Source organism: Chiloscyllium plagiosum, chromosome 18, assembly GCF_004010195.1.
Source record: "Chiloscyllium plagiosum isolate BGI_BamShark_2017 chromosome 18, ASM401019v2, whole genome shotgun sequence".
Lineage (NCBI taxonomy): Eukaryota > Metazoa > Chordata > Chondrichthyes > Orectolobiformes > Hemiscylliidae > Chiloscyllium > Chiloscyllium plagiosum.
Genome location: NC_057727.1, coordinates 11,193,976 through 11,206,279, shown reverse-complemented (window position 1 = coordinate 11,206,279; position 12,304 = coordinate 11,193,976). Strand labels below are relative to the sequence as shown.

At 39.4% G+C, this 12,304-nt stretch overlaps 1 protein-coding gene across 1 annotated transcript in view; it reads right to left on the bottom strand.

Moving 5' to 3' along the window:
- The window catches only part of wdr82 (WD repeat domain 82), a 36,643-nt gene that overhangs the window by 22,214 nt on the left and 2,125 nt on the right, over positions 1 to 12,304 (bottom strand). The window contains exons 2-4 of the mRNA XM_043707690.1: positions 10,071 to 10,168; positions 4,895 to 4,961; positions 1,453 to 1,552 (exon numbers count right to left, since the gene is read on the bottom strand). Coding sequence (XP_043563625.1) covers positions 1,453 to 1,552; positions 4,895 to 4,961; positions 10,071 to 10,168 — 265 coding nt within the window. The remainder of the gene's footprint in view (positions 1 to 1,452; positions 1,553 to 4,894; positions 4,962 to 10,070; positions 10,169 to 12,304) is intronic.

The window sequence follows — 12,304 nt, the reverse complement described above, 5'->3', positions numbered from 1 at the left end:
CCTGTTGTAATCTGAGGTAACCCTCTTCGCTGTCCACTACACCTCCAATTTTGGTGTCATCTGCAAACTTATTGATGCTCAAGAACAGCCTCTTCCTTGCAATTATTAGACAATGAATGGGCACTAACTTCAAATAATGTTGATCTTGGTAACGTTTTTCTGGCCTAGTGCATGTCCTGTGTAGTGTAACCTGTATGCCTCAATCTGTCCAAGTTTTTTTCCCCACCCATGATCTGTATGTCCTTGCTTACCATGATCTGCCTGTACTGCTCGCAAACAAAGCACTTCGCCATACTTAGGTATAAGTGGCAAAAGTCAAATCAGTATGTTTGGATTAAATGTATTTAGTGCAGGATATGTTAACTTTAATTTATAAATTCAGCCATCATGACCTGCATAGACTTATATTGATACCAGAAGCTGAAATGATATGGGGAAATGCGTTATTATTACTGCATGGGTTCAAATAGTTAAATTAATTGTCTAAGCAGACATTTTGACCTTAATAAATGTAAACACTCCAGTGTGATGCAGCTTTCAAACTGAAGATGTTCTGGTTGAACACTTGCGTAACTGACCAGTTTTTTTTTAAAAATGCAAAAAGTCAGGGATTCACTTATACACTAGTAAAACTTCCAACGGACTGAAAACCTAAAATCAATGCATGTTCTTCTACATGGCAAAGCACTGGGCATTGGGAATTTTGCTTTCGCATTATTTTGTGTGGGGCCAACATTGTTTGCGCAACCAGAGTGCTACCATTTTGAAACAACCTCTGACAACTGCTGCAATCATGCCCAACATCCATTGCCTCCTTGTGTGGCAATGTGCTAGGAAGCAGACAATACACAGCACTGAGTAGGGAAGAGGAGAGATGGCCTTTGAGAGGGATGGTGAGTGTAAATAGAATTCAGATTTAGTGGGACATATACACTATTACAGTGTATATGGTAGTCCAACTAGTCAATATTGTCCTCAGACTCCACGTCTTATGACAATCCCAATTAAGAGAAGTGGGTGATTTTACACATTTCAACTTCTACAAACTTCTCCCAATTTCAGGGCTTTCTAGCTAAGCCTTGAAAACATTTACTGTGCCCCCTTAGAACACACCTTTCTAATATTGTAATATTTCTCATCAATCCTACATTAGTGTTATTGCTCTTGTATCTGTTTTCTTCTTTTATTAGTTAAATTATAGTCACAAGTATCAAAAACTTTAATGCAAGAAATCTGAAATTAAAAAAAAGAGAAAGTGCTAAAAATGGCCCTTCAGAAGACATGCAACATGAACCATGTGTTCATGTATCAGCTCAAACCTCTGCACTACCCTAAAATGTCAGCCCATATTACACTCAAAGCCTGCAGTGTAGTTTGAAGCAATGATTACAAATTCATAGTTACTGCTTTCTCTCCCTAAAGCTGTTGTTCAAGTCAGTTAGAAGAACATACCTGACAATTGGGTGATCGAAGGTCCCACAGTCTAATGGTTTTATCCAAGGAACTGGACATGAAAGTGTCATCCACAGGAGACATACATAATGCTACAACCCTAAAGCATACAAAAGGAAAACAAGTACAACGTAAGGTTTGCAAAATACATTTTCACATCTCTATACAGTGCAATACAATATTTGCTTAAAATCTCTCAAAGTATCGAATCTCCTTGTAGAGTCCTGAAACAATCAATCTTCCAAATGAGTTTGTTGCAGTTGAAAACTAGAGGGGCGGGGCAGGGGGGGCATTGTTTTGGAGTAAGGTCATAAGCACTATTGCATCATACTAAATATTCAGCAACCACTGATCAAAATACAGAAATATATCAAACAATGATTAACATCAAGCTGGACAGTGATGGGCTTTGGTGAAAAAAAACAAACTTGAGCACACAGACTCTCGAATAAAGAACAAGCAAAGTCTCTGAAGGCTGTCAGAACTTTTTTTTAAAAAAATAATCAAAGATAACATCTTTGAGACACAGACCAAAAGAAACATCCGGGTTAGGTGTGTTCACAAGGGTTCTTAGAAAGACATATAGCATGGAAACAGACCCTTCAATCCAATTAATCTATGCCGAACATAACTAAATAATTCCTATCTGCCTGGACCTGGTCCACATGCCTCCAAACTTTTCCTATTCATGCACTTACCTAAATGTCTTTTAAAACACTAACTTTGCTTGCATCCACCACTTCCTCAGGAAGTTCATTCCACACTAAAACCACCATCCGCTGTGTTAAAAATTTGCCCCACATCTTTTTTAAATCTCTCTCCTCCCACCTTAAATATATGCCCCATGTTTTTGAAATCCCCATTTTATGGAAAAGGCACCTACCATTAACCCTACCTATACCTCTCATGATTCTATAAATAGTCACCTCTCAACCTATGCTTAAGTAAAGCAAGTCCCAGCCCATCCAATCTTTCTTTCCATACCAAGAAACTTTCCACATCTGGAAACATCCTGATAAGTCTCTAGCTTAATAATATCCCACATATAACAGGTGACCAGAACTGGACACAGTACTCCAAAAGAGGCCTCACCAATGTCCTGTACAATCTGAAATGTCTTCCTAAAACTCCTATACTCAAAAGGAGTGAGCAAAGACGACAAGTGTGCTAAATGCCTTCTTAACCACAATCTAAATGTGATGCGGACTTCAAAGAATGATGAACCTGAACCCCTAGGCCCCTCTGTCCTATAACAATACTAACATTAATTATTTAAGTCCGACCCGTTTGTTCTTGCAATCTCTCGCATTTATCTAAACTGAACTTCAACTGCTCATTTTTCAGCCCATTGACCCATTTGATCAAAATCTCTTTAAAACCCAAGAAAACCTTCAACATCTATGCCACCAATTTTGTCTGTAAACTTATTAACCATGCCTTCCATACTCTCATCCAAATCAGTTAAATGACAAGCAATTGGTAAATAGTTCAATTAAGGAAGAGGCCATATTAGGGCTGATTCTGGGCAATGACCCCAGCCAGGTGATTGAAGAGTCATTGGGAAAGTACCTTGGGAAGTGATAGTAATTTCATAAATTTTAACTTGGTTATAGATAAGATCAGTCCTCAGGCGCAAGTATTAAATTGGTAGAAGGTTAACTGTGACAAGACCAGGAAGGAACTAGTAAATGTAGATTGGGGGCAGCTGCTTGAGGGCAAATTCACATGTGTTTTCTGGGTAGCTTCTAAGGTCAGTTGATTAGTGTTCAACACCAGCATATTCCCATGAAAATGAACAATAAGGATGGTACAATTTGGGAACTTTTGAACAAGAGAAACTGCAAGCTTAGTCAAAGGAAAAGGAAGCCTACCTAAGGCTTAGGAAACTGAAGACAGAGTCTCAAAGAACATAAAGAAAGCAGGGAAGAACTTAAACAGGGAATTAGGAGAACCTACAGACCAACAGAGTACAGAGGGAAAGGGTGAATCCACTCAAGGACAAAGGAGAAAATTTATGCATGGAGTAAGAGGAAGTGGGTGAGGTCCTTAAATGTTTTGCACTGGAATTCACAAAGCAGGAGACAGTGGATGGTGAGTCTAAAGAGGGATACATTGATATTGTCAGACATGTCGATATTAAAAAAATTGTGTTGGATGTTTTAAAAAGCATTAAGATAGGCAAGTCTCCATGTCCTGATGGTATCTATCCCAGAAGAGAGGGAAGAAACTACTGGGGTCTTAAATGAAATTTTTGTATCTTCTTTAGTCACAAGTGAGGTCCCATAGGATTGGAGAATAGCCAACATTGTTCCTTTAAGATGGGCAACAAGGATAATCCATTAAATTAAGGGCAGCAAGTCTTAGGTCAGTGGTAGGAAAATTATGGGACAAGGTTCTTAGAGTCAGGATTTACTCACATTTGGAAAATAATGGGCTTATTATTGACAGACAGCAGAACATTACTTTCTTGGAGAGGTTACGTCTCAAGTTTGATCAAGATTTTTGAGAAGGGTCAAAAATGATCGAGGGCAGAGCAATAAATGCTGTATACACAGTTTAGCAAGACCTTCGGCAAGGTCCTTCATGGCAGGCTGATACAGAAAGTGAAGTCACATGGGATCTATGGTGAGGTGGTAAGATAGATACAGAACTAGCATGGTCATAGAAGACAAAGTAGCAGTAGAAGGGTTTTTTCTGACTGGAGATGAGAAAAGAGATGTTCTGCTGGGATAATTATTTCGAAGAAAACGTAGACATGGTCTGATTACTAGGTTTGCACATCTCACAGATTGGGGGAAGATGTGGTAACTTACGAAGATCAGAGGATACAGCAGGCTACAGATAGGCTGAAGACTTGGGTAAAGAAATGGCAGACAGAACTTCTGGTCACCACACCTCCAGGAGGATCTGGAGGCTTTAAAATGAGTACAGAAAAGGTTTATCAGGATGTTGCCAAGTTTGGAGGCTATCTTGTATGAGGAAAGATTGGGGGGGGGGGGGGGGGAGAACTGGTTTATGACCATGTGAACGTTTGAGGGGCAATCTGATAGGAGGTTTACAAGAGGCTGAAAGAGAATGGATAGGCAGAGTCTTTTTCCCAGGGTATAAAGATCAATTACCAGGGAACATAATTTTAAGATAAAATGGAGAAGTTTAAAGAAGACGCCAGAGGCTTTTTTAAGAAAACAGAGGGTTGTAAATGCCTAGGATGTACTGCCAGACGTAGTAGTAGCAACATTTAAAGAAGCAACTTGACAAAATATGAAAAGGTGGGGAAGAGAGATATGGACTGCATAAAGACAAAAAGCTTTTTAGTTTAGAAAGGCAGGCTTGGTGGGCTGAAGGGCCTGTTCTGTACTGCTCTTTGTACATCATTACTGAAGTTTATCCCACAGAAAAATTCAATCTTAGTAGAGCAGAACAATACAAATACTTCACCTACCTTTTGCTGTGACCATGGAAATATCTAATGTATTTGTTGTCATGAAGTGACAAGTACCGGATGGTATCTAAAAAGGATGTAATACAAGTGAAAATAAGCAACATTTGCAGTATTTTAGTTCCTGCATTTTGATCATTTTTATGCTTCATTAGGACTTAGAAGAAAACTAACTTGCCTACATTAACAGAATACAACATTTGCTGTTCTTGTACAAAGAATGGTAGAATAGTTTATTCCTGGGTTTATCCTTTGGTACTTGACTCATTCAGCAAAATGTTGGAATTGCAACAGAACTGTGCTCTGTATGAATTCAGTTGGTTTGTACATTTTGTTAAGAGTTGTGTTTATGAAAGTACTACTCTGTATTGCATGTCATTCTTGCTCCATTAAATATCCCAAGTGACAAATTTGGATCACCTTGTAGCCTGAGCCGTCCTTGGTTATTGTATTGGAACATGATGCAAAGGATTATGGTTGCAGCTTCAAGATCTCAGATCACAGTGCAGATACAGACCATTCAGCCCATTGAACCTCCAAGGAGTATCCCAGCCAGACCCACTTCCACACCCTAACCCATATTTGCCCTGGCTAACCCACCTCGCCTGCATATTCCTCGACACTACAGGCTGTTTAGCATAGCCAATCCATCTAACCGGCACATCTTTGGATTGTGGGAGGAAACTGAAGCAGCCAGCAGAAACTGATGCAAACACAGGGAGAATGTGCAAACTCCACACAAAGTTACCCAAGGCTGGAATCAGATCCAGGTTCCTGGTGTTGTAGGACAGCAGTGCTGCCAATCTGGTAGGTCTGGTTTCACTGGTTTGTTTCAAAGTTCACAGTTGCTTGGTCCTAGAGGTAGCATTTCACCTGGAAGTGATAGTGAAATTAATTGGGTGGGTGGGTGGGTTGGGGGGTGGTGTTGGAGGTTGATGGCAAAATGCAGTTTATTCTTCGGGAACTAGTTGCCTCAGTCTGGCCTTTCATGTCAATCACAAACTACTTCATGGAAATGGTTCCTTGGGCATTCTTCATTGTCATTAGGGGAAATTGTTATTGTATTTGTGTAACAGCAATTTCAAAACATTCAAGTGCTTCACAAATTAATTTTCTGAAACACTGACTAGTTAGGTATGGCAAATAAAAAAAAATGTACACCAAAACAAGAAAGTCAGCTACTTTAGATAATTTCTGAAATCTGATGCCTTTTTTTAGGTCTATAATGGATAAAACTTTTGTTTACAGTGGACGGGAACTGATTTTAAGAAGTTGCTTATTTCCAATTACAACTGCAGATTTTGCAAGGTTGATTTAGTGCCTTAGTTCTAAAGAACAGGGCTTTCTAATGGGAAATGTCAGCTTTCAAAAATGGATTTTCCTTTTGAGAATCATAAACATCCCAAAATGGGACACTAAGTTTTGACAACTCAAGTTACATTTATCCACCATCAATTAAAGTTGGTCTAATCAATCATCTACCCTCCAGTTAATTAAAAACTTTTATTAGAAACAGTTTCTACAAGAAATGGAGCCTCATCATAAATTTATACTACAAAATACTAACTTTATAAAAGATTACCCACTCTGCATAATTCAACAAGAATTAAAACACTAATCTCTTTGTAACATAACACTTTTAAAAGTTTTAGAAAGTTCCATGCTGGGGAAAAAAAAACTTCACAAAACTTTATCAAGAGTGGAATTCTTTAATCTTCCGAAGGTAATGAATGCATCCAAGCAGCAGCTCACGGTCCATTATTGGCGATGCTGGTCCCTGGCCCATGCAAGGCAGTGGCTTGTACAGTTATCTCCATCAACCGGGTGGTGTCACAAACCCTCAAACTGTACAAACAACTACCTCTGCACAGGCACAGGCAGAATAGCGTATGGATATCTGTTGTACTGGCTGAATGAATAAGAACAAGGACATGAAACGCCACCACTGAACTGCAAATAGAAAGCAGCTGTAACTCATTTCTTAGTAGATATTCAAAACCTAAGTTCAACAAATGCTCATGAGTTACAATTACATTTTTAAAAAATTGTTCCTAATAAGAATGCTCATCAATTTCAAAAGCACAAAGGTTTTAAGACTGGCCACAATCAAAATAACTACACAATTTGCTTCACTCATTCTGCTGGCTCCAAATACCAAGCGGATTATAAAATCTTCTCATTACTTAGCAAAAGTGGGAAGAAAATGGCTATTGATGGCTGCAGACAACGGCCTTGTCAGATTATGATTTCACAATGCTCATTTTCATCTTAAATTGCACTGAAGTCTTCTGATTCAAGCTATGGAGTCAAATAGCATGGATACATACCCTTCGGACCAACCAGTCCACGCTAACCATGTTCCCCAAACTAAACTAGTCCCACACCACTCCAAATCTTTCCTATTCATTAACTTATCCAAACATCTTTTGAACATTCCAACTGCACCTGCACCCACCACTTTCTCTGGCAATTCATTCCACACATGAACCACTCTTGGGGAAAAAAAAGTTGCCCTTTTAAGTTGAGAGGAGAAAGATTTCAAAAGTAAACCCCCTAGTTTTGAACTCCCCCACCATAGCAAACAGGAACCCTTGCCACTCACTTCATCTATGCCCCTCATGATATTATAAACCTCCATAAAAATCACTTCATAACCTCATCCACTGCCTTAAGCATATGGGGTGACATATGTTTAAGGCAGTGGGTGGGTACCAATCAAGTCAGTTTTGTCCTAGATGCTAGGTTTCTCAGATGTTTATTCAACAGCTCCATTCAACAGAGTATTACACCACACTTCCAATATGTACCTTGCACATTGGTGAATGAACAGAGTTTGCAGAGTCAAAAGTCCCAACCTTCGACCTGCTGTTATAGCCAATGCAATTATATGGTTGGTGCAATTGGGTATCTGATCAAATGATACACAACAAAAATGCTGACAATGAGGGATTTAGGAATAGCAATTTCATTACATGTCAGTGGGTGATGATTAGAATCCCATTTGCTGCAGATAGGATTTACTACACGAGGGGCAGGCACTGTTCAAGTGCCACTTTCACCCAATGCCAAAACTTCATCCTTGTGTTGCACAAAGGCTCAAAATACTGAATCTGAGAAGTTGCAAGTGATATTGAGCATTGATGCATCACTGTTTCTGATGAAAAGAAAGTCAGTGATGAACAGCTGAAGATGGCTCAGTCCAATCATGACACCCTCTTTTAATATGGTTAACTTTCAATTAGCAGAACTACCTTCATCTTGTGTGAGGTAACCAGTGAAGGGACCCCATTCAGATTCCTACTAAATTCTATTTTACTAAATTTCCTTAAATGCTACACTAGATTAATTATTGCGATGTCAACTAAATTAATTCCTCTGGATTTTCAGCTCTTTTCTCGCTGGGTCTTGGACTCAAATGAGATCTACAGCTGAGTAGTAGAATCCAAACCAAGCACAGTGCACATGTTATGGGTGAGTGAGTGCTGCCTGACAGCATTGATGATGACATCACCCATCATTTTGCTGATGAGTGAAGGCCATTGGGGCCACAGTTAACCTGATTAGATTTGCTGTGCTTTATAGGGACAGGACATAAATGGCAATTTTTCAATTTGTTTGGTAGCATCGTTCGATTATAGGTTTCACTGTAATAACCTGTAGAATTCATGTAAATTGCAATCAAGTTTATAAAATTTTACACTTAGTTGTCCATTATAATATAATACAATACACCAACTTCAATGATCAATGCTAATTCTATCTAAGTCAATTGCATGAGACTTTCCACTCAGTAAGAGGCACTATGGTGCTGCAGTACTATAAATCTGATTTTCGATGAAAACCTAGTTATTTATAATAATACTACACTGACTGGTTTGTGGAAATATTTTCCACTACAATCATGTCCCTACAGATCAAATTATTCTCAGAAGTGTTATACTACAGATCAGAATGAGAAAAAGGAATCAACATTATTCACTTTCCAAGCACCCCCAAGGCAATTCAGCTTCACTCAGTGACTTCCCATTTCTCACATGGTTAGGCTCAGTCCCTCATCCGAAACAGTACTTTGTGTTTCAATAGAACTCAGTGTAACAAAAAATATGCACTATATCAAGATAAGGACAAAATAATATTTAAATTTATCATTAGTTTTCTCTTTAAATTGGTCATTGATAACACTTGAAATATGCTCAAAAAGATAACAAAACAAATGAGTTACGGAATTGCACCTCAGTACGCCATCTCTTTACACTCAACGATTCTTTAATTTCAAAGCTTACCAAAACTCGTGAGCAAAACTTTTTGTAATTAAGTGCATGATTTTATTTTCGTTCTGTGCTGAAGAAGCTAAGCCCAACTAGTGTGACACTGAACAAAACTGGCTGTCATCCACTTGATACTCAACGCCCAGATCAAAGGAACAAGAAAGGATGACAAGAATCAGACCACACTGAGTCAGAGTCACCCTTGTGAAAAGTGCCCATGTGTATAAAAGGGAAAATAGCTAAATCAGACAAGGTTCCGTTGTGATGAATGCAGCTCTTTCCTCTAAAACAATTTGGTGGCGAGGCTCATGTAAATAATGCACATTTTGATGAAGCAAAGGATTGGCTACATTCCTTTCAAACAGTATCCGACCAGCAATCAACACTTTGTATAGAAAACAAATGCCCTAAAAAAAAGCATGCCTCTCTATTTCTTACCAGTTTATTCCCCCCCTCAAAAATTGATTCAACATCTCTACTAAATCTCTAATTTTCAACTTCAAGATCAATCGATATATAAAACTTAATTTAGTAGTTATTTGATTTTTTGAAATAACAAATCAAAAGATTGACACGCTTTCAAAACCAAATTGCAAGCTCAAATGCACACTTGTCCCCCAGTAATCATCAGGCAGGACTAAAGCACAGGTTTCAAATGGGAAACTGAGAACAAAAGGATCCAACATGGGTGAGGTGCTGAGACTTCCAAACAAAACAAAAAGTTACAAAACTACATTTAATTAAGCATGCAAAACATTAATTCTGTAAAAGTGTTAATGCACTGGTAACAGAGAAATACAAACTTTATACAACAACTCATTTTACAGATGCAAAGGATGTCCCGGTCTTTGACAAGTTCAGAGCAAGAGAAACTAAACAGCTAGAGATTTGTACAACACAAACTAACTTACCATCAATTTTGTTAGAACTGTAAACCACTGTATTTGCTGCATGTGTGTATCTGATCAGGTCTACCCCATACTTCTTACTGTACAGTGTCCTCTTTGGTCTGACAGGTAAGAAAAAAATTACATGAAATGATGTTAAGCTTTATCAGAAAAGATGCCCAGCTTAACCTCAACACAGTTACACGGAGGTTCACAGAACTGTTGTTTGCCACCTTTTATCATTGTCTACTTGCAAGGCCTCCCTTAGTTAGTTGCGCCCAAACATCAGAAAAGGCAACAAAATCATCAATGCATGTTTCTGCATGTCATTGAGTAAATAACTGACATATAATGCTGTATTTTATTAAAGCAGTCAAGTATTTCTTTACCCACAAAGAAACAAGCCTGCTCAGGCATGTTTTGGACACACCCAGAGTTCAGTGGGACTTGAACTTCGATCCAGCGTTAGAAATACAACTGTTATGTCACAAGACCACCCAAAAGAGAACATTAACTAGGTCAACTAACGGATATCTTATGACTGACTTAATTAATAACTGACCTGACTTCAGTAACAGAGACACCAATGACAATCACAAACCACATGCATTATCACTGTGAAAAGAAAACAAAACGAATGGCAAACCTCAATTTCATGTTAAGTGTCAACTGCACAGTTCAGGAGGTACTGAAGCAGTTCTTACACCCTCCACTTGACTTGAGGAAGATCAAACAATTTACTATTTCAAAACAGAACTCATTTCCTGTTAGCAGTCAGTGCCCTCTGACAAAATGACAGTTTTTATTAACTGAGTGGCCCAAATTAATATAGAGCTATACATCAAATTTCCAGAATTAGCTGTAACAGACTGGAAATCAGCATGGAGGAAAAATAAACAAACAACAACAACAGACAGACAGAACTGAGGCCATCTGCAATAGTGGAATAACCTGCCAACATTTACACACTGATGTAAAATGACCACAAAACTCTGCCACAGCAAAAACACAATTCAAAGAATACATGGCAAAAATCAGTCAATTTTCTTAAAAACTTAATACAGCTCTCAAAGGAGAACACCTAAGGTACTAAAATATAAACAGCTTCTCTTTGTGTGGTAACCATTCTACAGTCTTGTCCCTTCTACCTCTAGAATCTGTGTAAAATTTACTCCAAAAAACAGCTGCGATTTCAGTAATCTCAGACTTAAATTCTGAAATTCAATACTGATGCCTCTAACTTTTTCATCAAGTCATAATTCTAAAATAATTTAAATCAACCTCTGTGGGATTTTGATCTCAACCTTTGGGCACAACCATCATGTTGCAATAACCCATAAAGCTGGAACATTATTCTTAGATGTTTGTTAATCAACCTGTTCTGACATGCAATGGCACACCTCCACAACAGGGAGGACTTTAATCTAGACCTAATGGCCCAGAGCTAGGGATGCTACCACAAGTTCAGGGATTGGAATCAAATTCAGACTGCTGCTTCAGAGGAATGGACACTACCTATGATACCACAAGACCTAAACCATGCCCAGATTTTGGGTTCCATTTTAAGTATCAGCTTTCAGCTCTGTACCGATGTATAAAATATAGTTAACCTTTGCATTGTTGAGATGCAAGGTATTTGCCTCAACTATCGCATGTGCTCAGCCATCCAGGTAAACGACACCGCTGAAGCCAAACGCCAACTCGAGGACACCTCTTCCCACCGCCCCCTCAACCATGACCCCATCACCAAACCATCATCTCCCAGACCATACAGAACCTCATCACCTCAGGAGATCTCCCACCCACAGGTTCCAACCTCAGTCCGGGAACCCCGCACTGCCCGGTTCTACCTCCTTCCCAAGATCCACAAGCCTGACCACCCTGGCCGACCCGTTGTCTCAGCATGCTCCTGCCCCACTGAACTCATCTCTACCTACCTCGACACTGTCCTATCCCCCCAGTCCAGGAACTTCCCACATAAGTTCGAGACACCACCCACACCCTCCACCTCCTCCAAGACTTCCGGTTCCCCGGCCCCCAATGCCTCATCTTCACCATGGATATCCAATCCCTCTACACCCCCATCCGCCATGACCAGGGCCTCCAAGCCCTCCGTTTTTTCCTCTCCAGACGTCCCCAACAGTACCCTTCCACCGACACTCTCATTCGTTTGGCCGAACTCGTCCTCACCCTTAACAATTTCTCCTTCGAATCCTCCCACTTCCTCCAGACCAAAGGGGTAGCCATGGGCACACATA